The sequence below is a fragment of the Solea solea genome, chromosome 12 (genome assembly GCF_958295425.1).
Source record: "Solea solea chromosome 12, fSolSol10.1, whole genome shotgun sequence".
Taxonomy (NCBI): domain Eukaryota; kingdom Metazoa; phylum Chordata; class Actinopteri; order Pleuronectiformes; family Soleidae; genus Solea; species Solea solea.
The window spans coordinates 2301517-2323889 of record NC_081145.1 but is presented as its reverse complement, the minus strand read 5'-3'; the positions used below and the strand labels follow the sequence as shown (position 1 = coordinate 2323889).

The window sequence follows — 22373 nt, the reverse complement described above, 5'->3', positions numbered from 1 at the left end:
AGGCTCATAGCAGCCTGCTATCCTCCCATCAGAGGCAGTGACACCAGAGCCTGTCTAAGGATCAACCAAGGATCCAGAGCCAGGTTAGCTCCAACTAGCTAACTTTGTAACCCTATCCTGAGCAGCAGAAACACAGTCAAGCATCTACAGTCTCTGGACCAACAGACAGCACCACAAAAGGACACTTTTGTGTCTTTTAAAGGTGACATAGAATGCTTGTATCACACATATATGTTAGTTATGGAGGTCTACTTACATATATTAACTTGTTTTCATGGTTAAAAACCTCCTAGTCGCTGCAAACGAGCCGATCAAAATATCTCCTCACTGACGCTCTTGTCCGCCGCGCTGTTTCAGACCAAAATCACACCCCCAGAATGTGGACTGTGTTGTGATTGGCCAGCCAACGAGAGCTTTCCCACTGTCCTGTGATTGGCCAGGTACCTGGAAGTGACGTAATAGATAGGCCAGCTCTCAGATACACAGCTCCCCCTCTGGCACGGTGGATGCTCTGCATCTCAGCAGCTACAACGAGTGTAGTTCTTCTTCTTCTGCGGTTGAATGTATGCAACCGGATGTGCCCGGACTAGCACCAGGAGGCGCTACGGTGGTGAGAGGAGTGGTGAGGTTTACTGATGACAACATCAACATACGGAAGCGCCGATCCGCTTCGCAGAGCCCAGGAAAACAATAAAACCCTATTTTCTCAGCAGTGGCTGAACTGTTTGTTCTGAAACTTTAGGGTTTCATAAACGAGGTAATGACGCAGATACACACACAAACGCAGCGTTAATTGGAGCTTCCGGTCTATGTCGCCTTTAAGGACTCGGTAACGTAACTGGGCCTAGCATAGCATCACACTCCTTGGCTAAGCATAGATGAAATGTTGTATTGAGCTTACTTTCCCAGCCATGGAAAAAGCAGGACCAAGTCTGCAGAGGGACATTTTGAGTGATTTACAGCTTTTGAAATTGTGATTATTGTCTAACATGGAAATCACTCCTCAAACTGCTGTAGGGAGAATTTTAGCCTCAAAGATTTACAGAAACAGTATCATCACATTTATAAAGTCCAACCCCCTCCTGGTCTAAGCTGTCAGTGACACTGAATTAAAATGTTTGTTTTTATTCGCTTTGAGAGTGGGTTTGATAGTCACTAATATTAATTATTACTTAGTTTTTGTTTAGTTTTTATTAAAGTTATTTTTTTGTAATACGAGGCATCATAATTAGTGTTGATGTCAGAGGTCGTGGACAGATTTATTTAGGGTGTGAGTTAAAACTTCACTCGTTCACCGTCATAACGTCATGGTAAAACAAACAAAGGGCAGATTTACAGTTTTACAGTCACTCACACTGTCCGAGCCAACCTTTGACCCTGAGACCTGCACTATCAAATGTAGATTTTAGAAAAACTATAACCATTTAATATTGAAATATAAAACATGCAAACACCTACATTTTAATTATTATTAATCAGTTTGACTGTTTTTCTTGATTAATAAAACAGATTTTTCAGCTTCTGTATCATCTGCATAGAAACTGACTTTTCAATTTTCATCATCATTTCCAAGTTTGAGAAACATTTTCAACAATTTCTGACGTCATAGATTCATGATCAACATCTACTAACTACGTAACTAATGTCATGTTTAACTTAGTTTAACCTTATGTCCCACATTGTAAACAACAACAAATGAAAAACATTTTATTATGAATGAAAATAGAAAAAAATAAACACATTTCATATGAAGCCAAAAGGATTTTGTATGAAATAAGTTTAAAAGACGAAAACTAAACGTATATTCTCTACAATTTCAGATTGTTTTAGTTAGTTTTAGTTAATTTTAGGTAGTTTCAGTTAGTTTTAGGTAGTTTTAAGTAGTTTTAGATTGTCTTAGGTTGTTTTAGGTTGGTTTAGTTAGTTTTAGTTAATTTTAGTTAGTTTTAGTTAGGGTTAGGTAGTTTTAGTTAGGTTTGGAGTGTTACAGGTAGTTTTAGTTAGTTTCAGTTAGTGTTAAGTAGTTTAGATTGTTATAGGTAGTTTTAGTTAGTTTCAGTTAGTGTTAAGTAGTTTTAGTTTGTTTTAGGTAGTTTTAGTTAGTTTTAGGTAGTTTTAGATTGTTTTAGTTTGGTTTAGGTTAGTTTAGGTAGTTTTAGTTAGTTTTAGATTGTTATTGGTAGTTTCAGTTAGTGTTAAGTAGTTTTAGGTTGTTTAGGTATTTAGTTAGTTTTAGGTTGTTTTAGGTAGTTTTAGTTAGTTTTAGATTGTTTTAGTTAGTTTTAGGTTGTTTTAGTTAGTTTTAGCTAGTTTTAGGTTGTTTTAGGTAGTTTTAGTTAGTTTTAGTTTATTTTAGGTAGTTCTTGTTAGTTTAAATTGGTTTTAGGTAGTTCTAGTTAGTTTTAATTGGTTTTAGGTAGTTTTAGTTACTGTTAAGTAGTTTTAGTTTGTTTTAGTTAGCGTTAAGTAGTTTTAGGTTGTTTTAGGTAGTTTTAAGTAGTTCTAGATTGTTCGAGTTAGTTTTAGTTAATTTTAGGTAGTTTCAGTTAGTTTTAGGTAGTTTTAAGTAGTTTTAGATTGTCTTAGGTTGGTTTAGTTAGTTTTAGTTAATTTTAGTTAGTTTTAGTTAGGGTTAGGTAGTTTTAGTTAGGTTTGGAGTGTTACAGGTAGTTTTAGTTAGTTTCAGTTAGTGTTAAGTAGTTTAGATTGTTATAGGTAGTTTTAGTTAGTTTCAGTTAGTGTTAAGTAGTTTTAGTTTGTTTTAGGTAGTTTTAGTTAGTTTTAGGTAGTTTTAGATTGTTTTAGTTTGGTTTAGGTTAGTTTAGGTAGTTTCAGTTAGTTTTAGATTGTTATTGGTAGTTTCAGTTAGTGTTAAGTAGTTTTAGGTTGTTTAGGTATTTAGTTAGTTTTAGGTTGTTTTAGGTAGTTTTAGTTAGTTTTAGATTGTTTTAGTTAGTTTTAGGTTGTTTTAGTTAGTTTTAGCTAGTTTTAGGTTGTTTTAGTTAGTTTTAGGTAGTTTTAGTTAGTTTTAGTTTATTTTAGGTAGTTCTTGTTAGTTTAAATTAGTTTTAGGTAGTTCTAGTTAGTTTTAATTGGTTTTAGGTAGTTTTAGTTACTGTTAAGTAGTTTTAGTTTGTTTTAGTTAGCGTTAAGTAGTTTTAGGTTGTTTTAGGTAGTTTTAAGTAGTTCTAGGTTGTTTTAGTTAGTTTTATATTGTTTTAATTAGTTGTAGGTAGTTCTAGTTAGTTTTGATTGGTTTTAGGTAGTATTAGTTACTGTTAAGTAGTTTTAGTTTGTTTTAGCTAGTTTTAGGTTGTTTAAGTTAGTTTTAGTTAGTTTTAGGTAGTTTTAGTTAGTTTTAGATTGTTTTAGTTTGTTTTAGGTAGTTCTTGTTAGTTTTAATTAGTTTTAGGTAGTTCTAGTTAGTTTTAATTAGTTTTAGGTAGTTCTAGTTAGTTTTAATTGGTTTTAGGTAGTTTTAGTTACTGTTAAGTAGTTTTAGTTTGATTTAGGTAGTTTTAGTTTGTTTTAGGTAGTTTTAATTTGTTTTAGGAAGTTTTAGTTAGCGTTAAGTAGTTTTAGGTTGTTTTAGGTAGTGTTAAGTAGTTTTAGGTTGTTTAGGTATTAAGTTAGTTTTAGGTTGTTTTAGGTAGTTTTAGTTAGTTTTAGATTGTTTTAGTTTGTTTTAGGTCGTTTTTGTTAGTTTTAATTAGTTTTAGGTAGTTCTAGTTAGTTTTAATTGGTTTTAGGTAGTTTTAGTTACTGTTAAGTAGTTTGAGTTTGTTTTAGGTAGTTTTAGTTAGTTCCAGGTAGTTTTAGTTAGTTTTATAAATGCACAATTCAGTTTCAGTGAGTTATCGATTTTCTTTTTTTCAATTTTAGTTTCCGTTATTTCCTTAGTTTTGGTGAACTATAAGAACCTTGGACGTAGCATTAGCACTAGATTTAGCACTAGCATTGTGTAGATGTATATATATATTCATATATATACATATATACATATACAGTTGTGTGCAAAAGTGTTTGCCCCCTTCCTGATTTCTTATTTTTTAGCATGTTTGTCACACTTAAATGTATCAGATTATCAAACAAATTTAAATATTAGACAAAGACAACCCAAGTTAACACAAAATGCAGTTTTTAAGTGATCATTTTATTTTTTATGGGGAAAAAACTATCCAAACCTACATGGCCCCATGTGAAAAAAGTAATTGCCCCCTTGTGAAATCATCAGGTCACTGTGGTTAGTCACATATTTTGGAAAATTTTACTTGCCACACCCAGGCCTGATTACTGCCAGACCTATTGAATCAAGAGACGACTTAAATAAAACCTGTCAGACAGTGAAGTCGGCCAAAAGATCCCAAAAAAGGAAGACATCATGCCTCGATCTAAAGCAATTCAGGAACAAATGAGAAACAAAGTAATTGACATCTATCGGTCTGGAAAAGTTTACAAAGACCTTTCTAAAGCTTTGGGACTCCAGAGAACCATGGTGAGGGCCATTATTCACAAATGGAGAAAACATGGAACAGTGGGCAACCTTCCCATGAGTGGCCAGCCGACAAGAATGACCCCAATAGCGCAGCGACGACTCATCTAAGAGGTCACAAAAGAACCCAGAACAACATCTTAAGAACTGCAGGCCTCACTTGCCTCAGTTAAGGTCAGTGTTCATGACTCCACCATAAGAAAGAGACTGGGCAAAAATGGCCTGCATGGCAGAGTTCCAAGACGAAAACCACTGTTGGGTGGTTCGTCTCAATTTTTCTCAAGGTTCGTCTCAATTTTGCCAAAAAACATCTTGATGATCCCTAAGACTTTTGGGGAAATACTCTGTGGACTGACGAGACAAAGGTTGAACTTTTTGGAAGGTGTGTCTCCCACTACATCTGGCGTAAAAGTAACACCACATTTCAGAAAAAGAACATCATACCAACAGTCAAATATGGTGGTGGTAGTGTGATGGTGTGGGGTTGTTTTGCTGCTTCAGGACCTGGAAGACTTGCTGTGATAAATGGAACCATGAATTCAGCTGTCTACCAAAAAATCCTGAAGGAGAATGTGCGGCCATCTGTTCGTGACCTCAGGCTGAAGCGAATTTGGGGTCTGCAGCAGGACAATGATCCGAAGCACACCAGCAAGTCCACCTCTGAATGGCTAAAGAAAAACAGAATGAAGACTTTGGAGTGGTTTAGTCAAAGTCCTGACCTGAATCCTATTGAGATGCCGTGGCATGACCTCAAAAAGGCAGTTCATGCCCGAAAACCCTCTAATGTGGCTGAATTACAACGATTCTGCAAAGATGAGTGGGCCAAAATTCCTCCACAGCGCTGTAAAAGACTCATTGCAAGTTATCGCAAACGCTTGATTGCAGTTGTTGCTGCAAACGGCGGCCCAACCAGATATTAGGTTTAACGGGCAAACACTTTTTCACACAGGGCCATGTAGGTTTAGAGTTTTTTTCCCTCCCTTTATAATAAAAACCTTCATTTAAAAAACGCATTGTGTTTACTTGTGATCATCATCATCATCATCATCATCCTCCGCATATCCGGGGCCGGGTCGCGGGGGCAGCAGTTTCAGCATGGGACCCCAAACTTCCCTTTCCCGAGCCACATTGACCAGCTCCGACTGAGGGATCTCGAGGCGTTCCCAGGCCAGAGTGAAGATGTAATCTCTCCACCTTGTCCTAGGCCTCCTCCCAGCTGGACGTGCCTGATACACCTCCCTTGGGAGGCGTCCAGGAGGCATCCTCACCAGATGCCCAAACCACCTCAACTGGCTCCTTTCTGGGTTACTTGTGATGTCTTTGACTAATATTTAAATTTGTTTGATGATCTGAAACATTTACGTGTGACAAACATGCTAAAAAATAAGAAATCAGGAAGGGGGCAAACACTTTTGCACACAGCTGTATATGTATATGTATATACTGTATATACATAGATAAAAATGTATGTATATATGTATCTATGTATACACATATATGTATATACATACATATATGTATATACATATACTGTATGTATGTATATACTGTACATATATGTATATACATATATGTATGTATGTATGTTTATACTGTACATATATGTATTTACATATATGTATATATACATACATTGTTGTCCATGTGAAGACTTCTTTGTACATAGATTGTAATGCAGATTAGACAGTAACAAAAAAAGCTTTGACCTGTGAACAAACTGACCCTGAGACAATAAAACCGTGTGAACTGTCAGCACAGTCAGTGTTATCAGCACATTACTGCTGTAGATAATGACTCTCTGTGTGTGTGTGTGGGGGGGGGGGGGGTTAAAGCTGACACTCACTTCCTCTTGATATCACACAGACTGAGTAAAGGGTGAAGACGCACTTTCTTTTGTTCAGTCTCTTCTTTCCTCAGATTGTGATGGAGAACCGTTTGGATAAAAAATGCCAAGTCAGCAAGTTATGCATCGTTTTTGGGGTCTTAGCCCTGGTCGCCGTGGCAACCATTGTCACGCTGTGGACTGTTGCCCTGACAGGAGGAGATGCCGACGGTGGCGATGATGTCACAGCTCCTTGGGACAGGTAACCGACAACGCTGAAACCAGCAAACATAAACTGAAAAAAAGTTTCTTAATCTCAGATTATCTGCAAAAGTGTTTCTCTACGACTTCAGGTAAAGACGTTAAAAGTCACGTGACAGAAGAAATCACAGTAATCAATATTCAGTTATTTTCCCGTGTTCACAGGAGGGAAGTAAAGTGCACTCAGTTTATTACAACTCATCTTTTATATCTTCATTATTTTATTGTTTTATCGTTGTTTTCTGTCTTTGTTGTGTCTGTGTTGTTGATTGATTTTTGATCAGCTTTATTGTTTTACATCTACTGCATTGTATAATGTTATAATGATAGTTCAGGTTTTCTTTAAAACAAACCTCATAGAGAAAATCAGTGATTTTAACTTCACACACACAGGAGTTGCTGATCCACTGCTGCCTCCATCACGTTCTAATGTCTTATTTTGTCACTTCAGTGTTTGAAATCCCACGTTCAGATTGACCTCAGTGACACAAAGTGACCACACGAGGCAGCAGAGGACCAGCAGAGGAAATTTTCCCAAATTTCGTTGTCCACAAAATAACGACAATAAAGGCTGTTCTATTCTATTCTATAGCAGCTCCTGTGTTAAAGCTAAATCACTGATTTTCTCTATGAGGTTTGGTGTGAGAGAGTTTACAGACGCCTGTCTCACAGTGAGATAAAGACGCTACGATGTCCTCATGTCCTCATGTCTTCATGTCTTATTGACTGTTGTTTATCCCGTTCAGGTTCCGTCTCTCATCTGCGCTGGTCCCGGATCATTACAGCGTCACCTTGTGGCCTTGTCTGAGCCACGACACCAACACTGGTCTCTACGTGTTTACAGGTGATCGTTGATCTGAATTTAAACTTTACGGTAAAATGTTTGTTTTTATTCAACCAAAGAATCATCATGTAAGGACATCAAACTAAAAGAAGTAGAAATACACACACGCTGTGTGGTTTTTCAGAAATTTCAAATTAAAAGTCCAACAATGGCATTTTATATGGACAACATTCTCAACTTTCATTTGTTTGAAAATGATTAAAGAATGTTTGTGTTTGTTTGTTTGTGTGTGTGTTTGTTTGTGTGTTTGTGTGCAGGACGATCCACTGTGGAGTTTGAGTGTGTGACAGAAACAGACGTGATCCTGATTCACTCCAACAAACTCAACTACACACACACTCCCACAGTCACAGCTGCAGGTACGCACACACTCACTCACTCACACACACACACACAGCTGCAGTTACACACACACACACACACGCACGCACGCACGCACGCACGCACGCACACACACACACACACACACACACACATTTTGAATATGTGTATGTTTTTCAGATTATCGGTTTGTTTGTCAGATTATTGGTTTGTGTGTCAGATTATTGGTTTGTTTGTCAGATTATTGGTTTGTGTGTGTCATATTATTGATTTGTTTGTCATATTATTGGTTTCTGTGTCAGATTATTGGTTTGTTTGTCAGATTATTGATTTGTTTGTCAGATTATTGGTTTTTGTGTCAGATTATTGATTTGTGTGTGTGTCATATTATTTATTTGTGTGTCAGATTATTGGTTTGTGTGTGTGTCACATTATTGATTTGTGTGTCAGATTATTGATTTGTGTGTCAGATTATTGGTTTCTGTGTGTTTCAGATTATTGATTTGTGTGTGTCAGATTATTGATTTGTGTGTGTCAGATTATTGGTTTCTGTGTGTGTCAGATTATTGATTTGTGTGTCAGATTATTGGTTTGTGTGTGTGTCATATTATTGATTTGTGTGTCAGATTATTGGTTTGTGTGTGTCAGATTATTGATTTGTGTGTCAGATTATTGATTTGTGTGTCAGATTATTGGTTTCTGTGTGTGTCAGATTATTGGTTTCTGTGTGTGTCAGATTATTGATTTGTGTGTCAGATTATTGGTTTGTGTGTGTCAGATTATTGGTTTGTGTGTGTCAGATTATTGGTTTGTGTGTGTGTCAGATTATTGATTTGTGTGTCAGATTATTGGTTTGTGTGTGTCAGATTATTGATTTGTGTCAGATTATTGACTTGTGTGTCAGATTATTGGTTTCTGTGTGTGTCAGATTATTGATTTGTGTGTCAGATTATTGGTTTGTGTGTGTCAGATTTTTAATTTGTTTGTCAAACACAAGGACATTTCAGATGGAAAGGGTAGGGACAACACTTCTGGCTTCTGATTGGATAGAACCCGACAGTGTGACGTCATTTCCTGTTTCTAGTCAGCTGTGTCACAAGTTTTAAACTGCGTTTAAAAGAACTGAGCACGAGATGGCGTCAGTCGAGGAATATTCAAAAGAGGACAAAAATATCATGTCATTCTTGATCTGCTCTCAGTCCAGACGTTCACATGTCCCTGAACCCTGAAAGCATGGCTAAAGGAGTTAGGTCTGAGGAATTAAGAAGGGCCATAAAATCAGAGCTGCGTGGACCTGACTGACATTAAAGCAAACACATGGACTCCACGTCATGAGGATGCTCCGTCACATTCACCCATATCCATTATGTGTGGCACGTATGTGTGGGTATGAAAGCATTGTGGCTTTCAATTGTGGGCCATCAAACAACCAGAAGTGATTAAAAACAACTTCAGCTCAGATTAACTGTTCATGAAGGTAATGAAACCATAATGATATTATATTAATTATTAAAAAGATGAGAAAATCTAAAGGCTCCATCCAAACTGAACTCAATTAAAACCAATACAAAAGTATGTTGTGTGTTAGTATGTCGATTTTAGACGACTAAACTATGACTTTTTTGTCACTTAACTCTACCTTGCCCCAAGGAAGTTCACCAGAGATGGGACTCCAACCCAAAATCTCTGGCTTAGGAGGGCAGTGCCTTATCCATTGGGCCACTTAGTAAACTTAGACTTTTTTTGTCACATTATGGCTTTTGTGTGACTTTTTGGACGACGTGCTAAACTATGACTTTTGTGTGACTTTTTGGACGACATACTAAACTATGACTTTTGTGTTACTTTTTGGACGACGTACTAAACTGTGACTTTTGTATGACTTTTTGGACGACGTACTAAACTGTGACTTTTGTGTGACTTTTTGGACGACGTAGTAAACTGTGACTTTTGTGTGACTTTTTGGACGACGTAGTAAACTGTGACTTTTTGGACGACATACTAAACTATGACTTTTGTGTGACTATTTGGACGACATACTAAACTGTGACTTTTGTGTGACTTTTTGGACGACGTACTAAACTATGACTTTTGTGTGACTTTTTGGACAACGTACTAAACTGTGACTTTTTGGACGACATACTAAACTATGACCTTTTGGTGACTTTTTGGATGACATAATAAACTTTATTGTAAGATTAGAACAAGAAAAAGTTTGTATGAGACTCAGTCAAAATAGCTTCTGCTGTAACGGTAAGACTTCTATACCTGAGGTTGTGAGATCAAATCCTATGAGGAGGTGAAGTTGTGGACGATGACTTTTTCTGAAATGTGTTTTGACCTTCATGGCCACCGTACTGTGTTCTTTTCTCGACAGACAGGAAAATAAATCCCACCATTAAACACCTCGTTTTTGACATTAGAGACTAAATTCTTCTAAAATGTTGGTTGGACGTGAATAAAGTCCCTCATTGTCCACATGTCCAGGTGGTGGCACTGTCCCTGGGATTAAGTCATGGTGGTTGCAGCCTCAGACTCAGTATCTGGTTGTGGAACTGGACCATAAACTCAGTGAAGGTCAGACGTATCAGCTGTATACGGAGTTCACCGGTGAACTGGCCGACGACCTGGCCGGTTTTTACAGGAGTGAATATGAAGAAGGCGGAGTCAGGAAGTAAGTCCTCGTTATTTTGATTGGCTGAGCTCATTTAAAACTCTCACTGAAAATGAATGGCCCGCAGGATTGTCGCCACCTCTCAGATGCATCCGACTCACGCCAGGAAAACCTTCCCGTGTTTCGACGAGCCGGCAATGAAAGCTGTTTTCTACATCACTGTGATTCATCCACCAGGAACCGTGGCGCTGTCCAACGGCAGAGAAACAGGTCGTGTATAAAGTACTTTAAAGTGATACTTGAGTAAAAGTACAAGTATGTGACCAGAAAATGTCCCTTTTTTTATAGTATTACTAAAGTAAAAGTCTTAAAGTGTATGACGTTTACTGTAGTTAAGTATCAAAAATCATTTTCCGAAATAAAATCTACTAAAGTTTTAGAAGTGAAGAGTTAGGGTTGAGCCATGGTAGCTCAGTGGTAGGGCCAGTTGACTTTTAACTGGAGGGTTGTGGGTTCAATTCCTGGGTCTACTTGTGTCCTTGAGCAAAGACACTTAAGCAATTCAAGAAGACTAGAAAAGCTCTCCAGAAATACAGACCATATTAGCAGCTCTTCTTCTTCTGGTTTTATTTGGTAGTAACGAGTATGTAGTGGAGTAAAAGTTTATAATATATATAATAATATCGAGTATTTGTACTTTGTTACATTACATCAGTGTGGAGGTAACACAGAGAAAAAACATCTGTGAGTAATTGATATGATTGAAAACAGATACTTTTCATCAGACTGTTTCTGGATTTTGGATTTTCAGACATTTCTGCGCAGTTAAACGTAAACATTTCCAATCTGCCTGCTTTGTTTTTTCTTTTTCGCAGAAATTGCGAACATTACGATCGACAGAGAAGCCGTGACTCAGACAAAGTTTGAACCGACCAAGAAAATGTCCACGTACCTTCTGGCCATCGTCGTCTGCGACTTCGCCAGCGTTAGCGACGCACACGGAGACGTGTTGGTAAACATCCACACGTCAAACTGACCGCTGTGGTTCTGCGCAAACATGACTCACATCAAAGTTCACTGTTGTTTGGTCAGATTCGGATCTGGGCTCGCAGGACGGCCATCGAGCAGGGTCAGGGAAACTACGCCCTCAATGTGACTGGACCGGTACTGCACTTCTTCCAGTCCTACTATAACTTCTCATATCCACTCAATAAATCAGGTGGGTGTGGTTTAAGTTGAGTAACTTTTATTAGTTTTATGAGATTACAACGACTCTCACGCAGGTGAGTTCAGGTACCGTCTGCAGTGTGGAGCACAGAGGGAGGCGGGGTTTACCTGACAAAGACCAGTGTGGAGCAAAGAGGAGTTTACTAAAGTAAAACTAAAACTATTATAACCTTGGTCAGCACCTGACTTCAGTTTGTCCAGTTTTGAGGGGATGGGTGTGTTCACAGATTTTCACTTTCACTGTGGTCGACAGATCAAATCGCTCTCCCTGATTTCTACTTTGGTGCGATGGAGAACTGGGGTTTGGTGACGTACAGAGAAAGCAAACTTCTCTACGACCCTTTGACCTCGTCGTCCAGGAACAAAGAGTCCACTGCCACCATCATCGCTCATGAACTTGCTCACATGGTAACCTGACACCACACAGGTTCTCTTCTTCTCACACTCTACCTGTCACTGATGACGTGTCATGTGCGACGCAGTGGTTTGGAAACCTGGTGACTCTGCGCTGGTGGAACGAGGTGTGGCTGAATGAGGGCTTCGCCACATACGTGTCGTACCTGGGGGCGGATCACGCCGAGCCTGCGTGGAACGTGGTGAAGACAGGACTCTACCAAACTTCACATGACAACAAATGCTTCATGTCACTCATACATTTCTGTGTCCTCCAGAAAGACCTGATGGTTCTGGACGACGTCCACAGAGTGTTCGCGGTCGATGCCTTGACCTCGTCTCACCCCCTGTCGTCTGAAGAAGACGACATCGTCCTCCCAGAGCAGATCAGTGAACAGTTTGATGTTGTCTCGTACAGCAAAGTATGCACACTCCGCTAACATTTTGCTCATTAATATTATATTTATTCACTTTAAAGTTGAACTTTGTTTTTCCTCAGCAGCAGGGGGCGCTCATGTGTCGTCACACTGACTTTATGCTTGTGTCTCTTCATCAGGGAGCAGCTGTGTTGAGGATGTTGTCTGATTTTCTCTCAGAGACAGTTTTTGTCCAGGGACTCAGTGTACGTTTGGTTACCAACATCATCAGCATCGTCATGTTTTTGTTTTTTAATAATCATCTTTGTCCTTTCCATGTGTCTGCAGACGTACCTCAGTCACTTTGCCTACAGTAACACAGTCGGGAATGATTTATGGCGTCATCTGCAAACAGTGAGATGGAGGATTTATTTCATTATGTTTTCAAAAAATCTCATCATTATGGTCACTCACAATTTTTACATCTACACCAAGAAACAGCTTCAGCTCAAAGACATGAAAGACATGGCACATGACACATGAAAGACAGGAAAGACATGAAACATAGAAGACATGAAACATGAAAGACATGAAACATGAAAGACATGAAACAAGAAAGACACGAAACATGAAAGACATAAAACATGAAAGACATGAAACATGAAACACATGAAAGACATGAAACCTGAAAGACATGAAACAAGAAAGACATGAAAGACAAGAAACACATGAAACACATGAAAAAAGTGAAAGACACAAAACACATGAAACATGAGAGACACGAAACACATGAAACATGAAAGACATGAAAAAAGTGAAAGACACGAAACACATGAAACATGAAAGACATGAAAAAAGTGAAAGACACGAAACACATGAAACATGAAACACATGAAACACATGAAACACATGAAACATGAAACACATGAAACATGAAACACATGAAATGCATGAAACATAAAACACATGAAACACAGGAGCCACAGAATATTCTGCATAAACTCACTCACTCAGTTAGTCAGTCAGTCATTCACTCAGACACTCATTCACTTACTCAGACACACACTCACTCATTCACTTACTCATTCACTCACGCGCTCACTCACTTACTCACTCACTCACTCAGACACTCACTCACTAATTTAATCACTTACTCACTCACTCACTCTATCAACAGGCGGCGAAAGCCAACAACGTTTCACTCCCTCATCCGGTTGATGACATCATGAACCGTTGGGTGCTCCAGATGGGTTTTCCTGTGGTTACCATAGATACCAGCACAGGAAATGTCTCTCAGACGTACTTCCTGCTGGATCCAGAGCCAAACATCACAGTGTCATCACCGTACAAGTACACAACACCACACAACAAAACATGACATGACAAAACCACACAGGGGAGGGAGGGAGGGAGGGAGTGAGTGTGAGAGAGTGAATGTGAGAGAGTGAGTGTGAGAGACTGAATGTGAGAGAGTGAGTGTGAGGGAGTGAGTATGAGAGAGTGAATGTGAGAGAGTGTGAGGGAGTGAGTGTGAGAGGGTGAGTGTGAGTGCACCACAGGAATTCCCGCAGCAGTCCAGGTCTATAGCAGTGTAACTAAGAAGGTCCAGGTTCAACCTTCACAAACGTTCACGTCCTTCCTCCAGGTACGAGTGGCTGATTCCAGTTCGCTGGATGACGTCTGACGAGGTCCAGAGCGACATCTGGTGGCTGTTGGAGAAACATGGTAAAAACAAAGAAACCTCTGCTGTAATTCAATCCAGTCAACATGAGCTTAAATGTCGGATTCAGCTTTAATCCTGAAGCTCACAATCTTATGGAACTTTTCCAGGACACAGTTCCAGCACAACTCGCTTTCCTCTTCCCCATCAGTGACAGAACCTGGTACCTGCTGGTTTTTATAGTTCCTGCACTGACCAGGTTCAGCTGAGCCGATACAAACATGTGACGTCAACACACTGCAGGTCACTGATTGGTCAGAGAGTGTTGTCTGAAGAGTCAACAATGTGATGATTCACTTTCACCCAAAACAACTGCTTTACAAGCCACTAGTTTGCGTTTGTGTCGTGGAGAAAACCATGCTGTGATGACTCCGCCCATGTTGAGGAGGAGCTATGACGTCATGGAAAACAATGTGACTGCAACTGAACTGAGTCGAGTCAGAACTATGTGATAGAAGAGTCATTAGTTCTTCAGGTGTATGTTTTACTTCCTGTTTGTTTGCTGTTCACTCACTCACTCACTCACTTGTTTCAGCTATGAACCTGCAGATGAGGAGCAGTGGGTCGTGGGTTCTGGCCAACGTCAATGTGACTGGATTTTATCGGGTGAACTATGACCTCGGTAACTGGGAGAGACTCATCGTTCAGCTTCAGTCTGATCATCAGGTAAATAAATAAAAACTGGACACAGTGTCTTTAGAACATGAAACTCAGCTTTAAACTTGTTGTTCTCAGGTTGTTCCGGTTCTAAACAGAGCTCAGCTCGTGGATGATGCTTTCAACCTGGCCAGGTGTGTATACAATTATATACTGTATATATATATATATATATATAAGATTTCATTTAGAACAGACATAAACTTGACGTCCTCTGTGTTGGACTGTTTGCAGAGCTCAGCTGGTGTCCACCACCCTCGCTCTGAGGACGACCTCCTACCTGCAGGGGGAGACAGAGTACATACCCTGGCAGTCTGCACTAAATAATCTGCACTATTACGACCTCATGTTGGATCGAACTGAAGTCTATCAACCCATGCAGGTAAGACAGGTGAACAAGGAGGACAGGTGAATGATGAGGACCAGTAAACAAGGAGGACAGGTGAACGAGGAGGACAGGTGAATGATGAGGACAAGGGAATGAATGATGAGGACAGGTGAACGATGATGACAGGTGAATGAATGATGAGGACAGGTGAACGAGGAGAACAGGTGAACGATGAGGACAGGTGAACAAGGAGAACGGGTGAATGAATGATGAGGACAAGGGAATGAATGATGAGGACAGGTGAACGATGATGACAGGTGAATGAATGATGAGGACAGGTGAACGAGGAGAACAGGTGAACGAGGAGGACAGGTGAATGATGACGACAGGTGAACGAGGAGAACAGGTGAACGATGAGGACAGGTGAACAAGGAGAACGGGTGAATGAATGATGAGGACAGGTGAATGATGAGGACAAGGGAATGAATGATGAGGACAGGTGAACGATGATGACAGGTGAACGATGATGACAGGTGAATGAATGATGAGGACAGGTGAACGAGGAGAACAGGTGAATGAGGAGGACAGGTGAATGGTGACGACAGGTGAACGAGGAGAACAGGTGAACGATGAGGACAGGTGAACAAGGAGAACGGGTGAATGAATGATGAGGACAGGTGAACGAGGAGAACAAGGGAATGAATGATGAGGACAGGTGAACGAGGAGAACAGGTGAGTAAATGATGAGAACAGGTGAACGATGAGGACAGGTGAACAAGGAGGACAGGTGAATGATGAGGACAGGTGACCGATGAGGACAGGTGAACAAGGAGAACAGGGATGAATGAATGATGAGGACAGGTGAACGAGGAGAACAGGTGAATGAATGATGAGGACAGGTGAGTAAGTGAAAAAACATCATTGAAACTTTTCTCTCCTATTTCCACGTTACGATCACAGATTGAGACGTTTGTGTTTTATTTCCTCGTTACGATCACAGATTGAGACGTTTGTGTTTTATTTCCACGTTACCATCACAGATTGAGACGTTTGTTTTTTATTTCCACGTTCACAGATTGAGACGTTTGGGTTTTATTTCCACGTTACGATCACAGATTGAGACGTTTGGGTTTTATTTCCACGTTCACAGATTGAGACGTTTGTGTTTTATTTCCACGTTCACAGATTGAGACGTTTGTGTTTTATTTCCACGTTACGATCACAGATTGAGACGTTTGTGTTTTATTTTCTCGTTACGATAACAGATTGAGACGTTTGATGGCGTCTGTCTCTGATTCTCAGGAATACATGAAGACGCTGGTGACTCCACTTTTCTTCTACTTCAAGAAGGAAACATGGAACTGGACTGTTGTTCCAGACAGACTCACTGACCAGTGCGTACACTTCAGCCCACGCTGCCCACAGCACGTGAATGGCTTTTTATAAAATGCACACATGAATGTGTGAGTGAATGTGTGAATGTCAAAACTGCAGCATAAAGCTTTAAGACAAGAAAAACTGTTCACACCATTTATCCTTAGTTTGTATCTATATGTTGAGCTTGTGATTGGCTGGTGACCTGTCCGAGAGAACACTGACTCCACCCACTGTCAGCGGGGATTGGCTCCAGCTGGTGGATGGAGGGATTTCTGTGAAAATGTCAGAAAGCATCATGATCTTAAATACTAAACAAATCACATTGACTTTACAGTTTTACTGTGTATGGAAACGCTGTTACTGCCACCATGTGGCCAGTTGTATTCAGGTGGAAAGTTTCTGACGCTCATAAAATGGTGGCGCCCCCCTGTGTCTTCATTCCTTGACATTAAGTTAAAAACAGGAAGCTGGTGTCGCTGCCTACCGTCGTGTTTTCACATCAAAAACTTCAAGAGTTTTCAAGTTTCACATGAAGAAAGTACGAGTGACTCTTTTCCATCACACAGTTCTGACTCACTCAGTTCAGTTTCAGTTCCCTCCGCGACACAAACACAAACGAGTGACTTAATTCGTTTAGATGAGTTGACAGAATGGTTCAGTCCTTCATAATATTAATGATTCTTAAAACAGGCAAACAGGTTTTAGTGTGGATTTCATCCATACGGAGTAGGAAGGCTAAATAAAGTCGCAATTTTACAAGAATAAAGTCATAATATTATGAGATTCTTTTTTTTTTTATCAATATCTACTGAAGTGAAAAACCAGTGACGGTGTTGACGATGGTGCCGTCTCTAAATCCTCCAGACTCCGCTGTGAAAACACCTGTGATCAATGTTTTCTCCATGTTTCAGTCTTTTTAACGCTGAGCTACAGTTGGACATTGTTGACTCTTCAGTGACGACACTCTCTGACCAATCAGTGACCTGCAGTGTGTTGACGTCACATGTTAGTATCGGCTCAGCTGACCTCGTCAGAGCAGGTACCAGGTTCTGTCACTGATGGAGAACAGGAAACACGAGTTGTGCTGGAACTGTGTCGTGGAAAAGCTGAATTCTACATTTAAACACATGTTGACAGTTTGGTTTGTCAGCTGATGCAGTGAAGCAGCGTCCGCTGCAGGACGTTCTCGAGCTTCTTATCGTGTTCGGATGTATTTGCAGGTACAACCAGGTGAACGCCATCAACCTGGCGTGCAGGACCGGAGTCACAGAATGTCAGAACCTGACCACCACGTGGTTCAAACAGTGGATGGAAAGTCCTCTAAACAATCCGTGAGTTTATTTATCTGATGATTTCTACATCATGGATCTGACCGATGGTGGGTGGGGCCTGGACTTTACAGTTTACATGATGTCAGGTCTGTACATAGACAACATCATGGAGAGCAGAGAAACACAACAACACACTCAATGAACAAACACTAGGGGGCAGTGGAGAGGGAAAAAGCTCCCTTTGAATAGTAGAAGAAATCTCTGACAGAACCAGAACCCGAACCAGACTCACAGATGTGCAGCATCTGCCTCGACCGGTTGGGGGGAAAGGGAAAAATGTGGAAAAAAAAGACCAGGAGCAGATACACAACAACTATATCAACGTATAAGTTTATACAACTATGATGTCATTGTTTATGTTAGTGATGACATGTTTATACAACTATGATGTCATTGTTTATGTTAGTGATGACATGTTTATACAACTATGATGTCATTTATATTGATATCACTTTAATTAAAACATCATCATCATCATCATCATCATAATAGCCTCGAAACTGGATGGCTATTAGAGTGAATAGTGTGAGGGAGTGAGTGTGAGAGAGTGAATGTGAGAGAATGAGTGTGAGAGAGTGAGTGAGTGTGAGGGAGTGAGTGTGAGAGAGTGAGTGTGAGAGAGTGACTGTGAGAGTGAGTGAGTGTGAGGGAGTGAGTGTGAGGGAGTGAGTGAGTGTGAGGGAGTGAGTGAGTGAGTGTGAGAGAGTGAGTGAGTGTAAAAGGGAGTGTGAAGGAGTGAGTGTGAGAGAGTGAATGTGAGCGAGTGATTGTGAGAGAGTGAGTGAGTGTGAGGGAGTGAGTGTGAGGGAGTGAGTGTGAGAGAGTGAATGTGAGAGAGTGAGTGTGAGGGAGTGAGTGTGAGAGAGTCAATGTGTGAGAGAATGAGTGTGAGAGAGTGAGTGAGTGTGAGGGAGTGAGTGTGAGAGAGTGAGTGTGAGAGAGTGAGTGTGAGGGAGTGAGTGTGAGAGAGTGAGTGTGAGGGAGTGAGTGAGTGAATGTGAGTGAGTGAGTGAGTGAGTGTGAGGGAGTGAGTGTAAAAGGGAGTGTGAGGGAGTGAGTGTGAGAGAGTGAATGTGAGCGAGTGAGTGTGAGAGAGTGAGTGAGTGTGAGGGAGTGAGTGTAAGAGTGAGTGTGAGGGAGTGAGTGTGAGAGAGTGAATGTGAGAGAGTGAGTGTGAGGGAGTGAGTGTGAGAGAGTGAATGTGAGGGAGTGAGTGTGAGAGAGTGAGTGTGAGGGAGTGAGTATGAGAGAGTGAATGTGAGGGAGTGAGTGTGAGAGAGTGAGTGTGAGGGAGTGAGTATGAGAGAGTGAATGTGATAGAGTGAATGTGAGAGAGTGAATGTGAGAGAGTGAAAGAATGAGTGTGAGTGTGACAGTGTGACGTCAGCTTCTCAGGACTGTGATTCCTAAACAGTTGAATAACGGTCAGCTGTGGAAAGTGAACGTTCTCACTAAATAAATACAGTTTTAAATCTGAATTCAGGAGAAATTTACAACTCAACAAAAACTAATGAAGAATCCCAAACTATTCAAACTGGTGTCTGGTATTACTTGGTGACCTTTGTCAGAGCTTGAGCTAAAATCATCACCGTGACTTGATTAGCTCACAGCTGTGTTGACTTGTAAATGAATCTCTGTAACAGCACTGTCACAGAAACACAAACAGATACTGACGAGTGTTGACCTCCTCAGAATCGACGCTAACCTGCGCTCAGCGGTTTACTGCAGCGCCGTGGCGGCCGGTGGCGAGGTGGAGTGGGAGTTCGGCTGGTCGCAGTTCAAAAATGCCACGGTGGCGAGCGAGGCCAGCAAACTCATGTCTGCTCTCGCCTGCACCGACAACAAACAGCTGCTGCAAAGGTTCGTACCTCAGAACCTAAAACCAAAGACTTATTTGGGGCGTGGTTCTAAACGGGCACAGGTTTGAGTTCTTTCAGCCAGTAAATGTCAAAGATTCTAATTTCTTTTGTGCTTCTCAGGTATCTGTCGTACACCTTAAATCCAACTATGATCCGTAAGCAGGACGCCGCGTCTGTCATCACATCTGTGGCCAGCAACAGAGCGGGACAGACCGTGGCCTGGGACTTTGTCAGGGACAAGTGGGAATTCATGTTCACACAGTGAGTACCAGTGAAAGAAGAGGAAGTCTTATAGGTAGAAGAACAGTTTGAGCAGGCCAAGCCCCTTTCTTCAGACTTCCTTCCCAAGCTCCGCCTCCAGAGCACGGGAATGCATGATTCACGAGCACTGAGCAGCGTCGGTAACTTTTCGGCTTTTTGGATATTTGTTCAATGAAAAACCACGAATGCTCTGAAAGATCACAAAGACAAAGTGAACCTGTCTGTGCAGTAGAAACAGCGCCACCATGAGCTCGCCACTGATGTTCACTCTGCTTTTTCTTGGCAGTAACTTCCGATTTGCGACCACCACCTGTTGTCGTTAGCTTTTCTGTCGTAACTTTGCTGCCACAAGAGTTTATAAACAAGTTCCCGCGCTCACATGACGTCTCTCACGCCGAGAAGCAATAAAACTCCCCACACACAACTGAGCCATCTATGAATGGATGAGGCGAAGGCAGACCGCACTGCATAGACCTTCATACCGCTGTCTTGAACCAGCAGCTTATCCCCCAATCAGAAGATAGTATTTCTTGTTGCCAGGTAAAGAATGAAAAAGGATTTATTATAATATAATACTTAATAAGCTCTGGCACTGTCTTCTGCACATGTGCGATTAATCCACAAAGACGTTTTTAATTAATGAGCGCGTTCATGATGATTGATGGCAGTGGTTTCTCTGATAATCATTAACTGGTCACAATCCAGGTGTGAAGAGGATTTTAAGGGTTAGTTAAGGGTTTTTTAAATGGTGGTTGTCGAACCGCAGTCAGAGCTGCTGGTGCTGTGAGCGCCCCCTGCTGGCTCCTCACGTGTCTCACACTCTCGGTACGAGAAAAGACGTCTGAATATTTAAAGAACTTGTTCTGTCAATCTGCTCAATCCAGACCACAGTGAAGTCTCACACACACACACACACACACACACACACACACACACACAGGAGCTGCTGCTCCTCTGCTGCCTCGTGTGGTCACTTTGTGTCACTGAGGTCAATCTGAACATTGGATTTCAAACACTGAAGTGACAAAATAAGACATTCGGACTTAGTGATGGAGGCAGCAGTGTGTGTGTGTGCGTGTGTGTGTGATGTTAAAATCACTGGTTTTCTCTGTGGACTTTGGTGTGGGAGAGTGTGTGTGTGTGTGTGTGTGTGCGTGGGTGTGTGATGTTAAAATCACTGGTTTTCTCTGTGGACTTTGGTGTGGGAGAGTGAGTGCTTTACAAACCTGAACTGTCCCTTTAAGTGGTCGCTGCCTGCTCTTTGTCATGTGTCAGGTACGGCGTGGGCTCTTTTTCCTTCGCCTCCATCATCAGTGGAGTCACGGCCAGGTTCTCCACAGCTGCTGAACTTCAACAGGTGAGCAGTCGTTTCCGTCCTAACTCAAACTGTCCAACCGTTGTCTCACCTCGTTTCCCATGATTCCCTCTGCTCAGCTGGAGGCCTTTGTGCAGGAACACGGCGTCGCCGGCTTTGGCTCCGCCTCTCTGGCTGTGGAGCAGGCGCTGGAGACGACCAGGGCGAACATCAAGTGGCTGCAGAAGAACAAACAGGAGACCCTGGACTGGTTCAGCAGTCAGACCGGACGCTGGTCCACCAACGCCAACACAAGACTGAGCAGGAAGTGACAGGTGTGACCACACCCACCCGCACGCTGATGTATCACTCTGTGCTCGGGCGTTTTTGACGGATATCTTAGATGAGAACACGTCACTTTCCTGTCACCATGACGACCACCACCAATTCTGAGTAAAAAAGAAACGGTGAAAAAAAAATACAGACTCAAAACTCGACTGCTGCAAAACCAAAAAGCTAAAATGTTGATTTTTCTACATCAAGAATAAAAAGCAGGTTTTACTTTGTCTTCAAACGTCGTTTGAAAGGGTGAAAACTGTGAGTCATGACACCTCCCGGCCACTGGGGGGCGTCTGTTCACTTCGATGGAGTCAGACTAAAAGCAAACTTTTTTCTTCCGCTGTTTGAAATCATTAAAACACACGTCGGCTGTGTCTGTTCACGTGTTTTTGTCTTTTTATTCACAACAAAACTGAAAATGACTTTTAGGTTCTCCACAGGAACAGGAAGTGTTTTCAGGATTCTGATGCAAGAAGTTGAAGAGAGAAAGGCATGATGGGAGTAACACAGTCGTGTTTACTGTGATATTTAAGCATTTAATAGAATACGTTTGAAAATAAATCACTAAAACCTGTTTTGTCGTAATATGTAAAAAATGTCAAAGAAAAAACTCCTCATCGCCTTCATTTATTCACATTTCTCATAAAGTGTTCACATCGTATGTTTCCTGACAGCAGCCGTTCACGAGGCGTCACATGACCGCGTTTGCTGTGCTCACACACACCTGTGACGTCACTCTGGGCTTTTTATGGCCGTTAGGAAGGTTTTACACATGTGGATCTCCATGAATTAAAGATATAGAATATAAACGTCTATACGTGCCTGTGTCCATGTCTCCTGGTGTCCTGTGTCCATGTCTCCAGGTGTCCTGTGGACA

At 41.2% G+C, this 22373-nt stretch overlaps 1 protein-coding gene across 1 annotated transcript; it reads left to right on the top strand.

Annotated features, from left to right (window-relative positions):
- Positions 1 to 6346: 6346 nt before the first annotated feature.
- Positions 6347 to 21876, top strand: LOC131470091 (aminopeptidase Ey-like). The gene is made up of 23 exons (XM_058645631.1): positions 6347 to 6576; positions 7322 to 7419; positions 7677 to 7778; positions 10228 to 10414; positions 10482 to 10624; positions 11230 to 11366; positions 11447 to 11573; positions 11835 to 11989; positions 12064 to 12177; positions 12253 to 12396; positions 12531 to 12596; positions 12679 to 12744; positions 13508 to 13680; positions 13976 to 14055; positions 14586 to 14716; positions 14786 to 14841; positions 14942 to 15089; positions 16338 to 16429; positions 17633 to 17743; positions 19436 to 19603; positions 19723 to 19863; positions 21139 to 21220; positions 21298 to 21876. The coding sequence occupies exons 1-23, from the start codon at positions 6416 to 6418 to the stop codon at positions 21487 to 21489; spliced, it is 2874 nt and encodes a 957-aa protein (XP_058501614.1). The 5' UTR covers positions 6347 to 6415; the 3' UTR covers positions 21490 to 21876.
- Positions 21877 to 22373: the final 497 nt, after the last annotated feature.

Bases quoted from the DNA above. Each gene is read 5' to 3' on its own strand.
- LOC131470091 (XM_058645631.1), top strand. From the start codon at position 6,416: ATGGAGAACCGTTTGGATAAAAAATGCCAAGTCAGCAAGTTATGCATC. The intron at 11,990-12,063 runs GTAACCTGACAC...TGTGCGACGCAG, and splicing joins CTCATGAACTTGCTCACATG to TGGTTTGGAAACCTGGTGAC. The intron at 14,717-14,785 runs GTAAATAAATAA...TGTTGTTCTCAG, and splicing joins AGCTTCAGTCTGATCATCAG to GTTGTTCCGGTTCTAAACAG.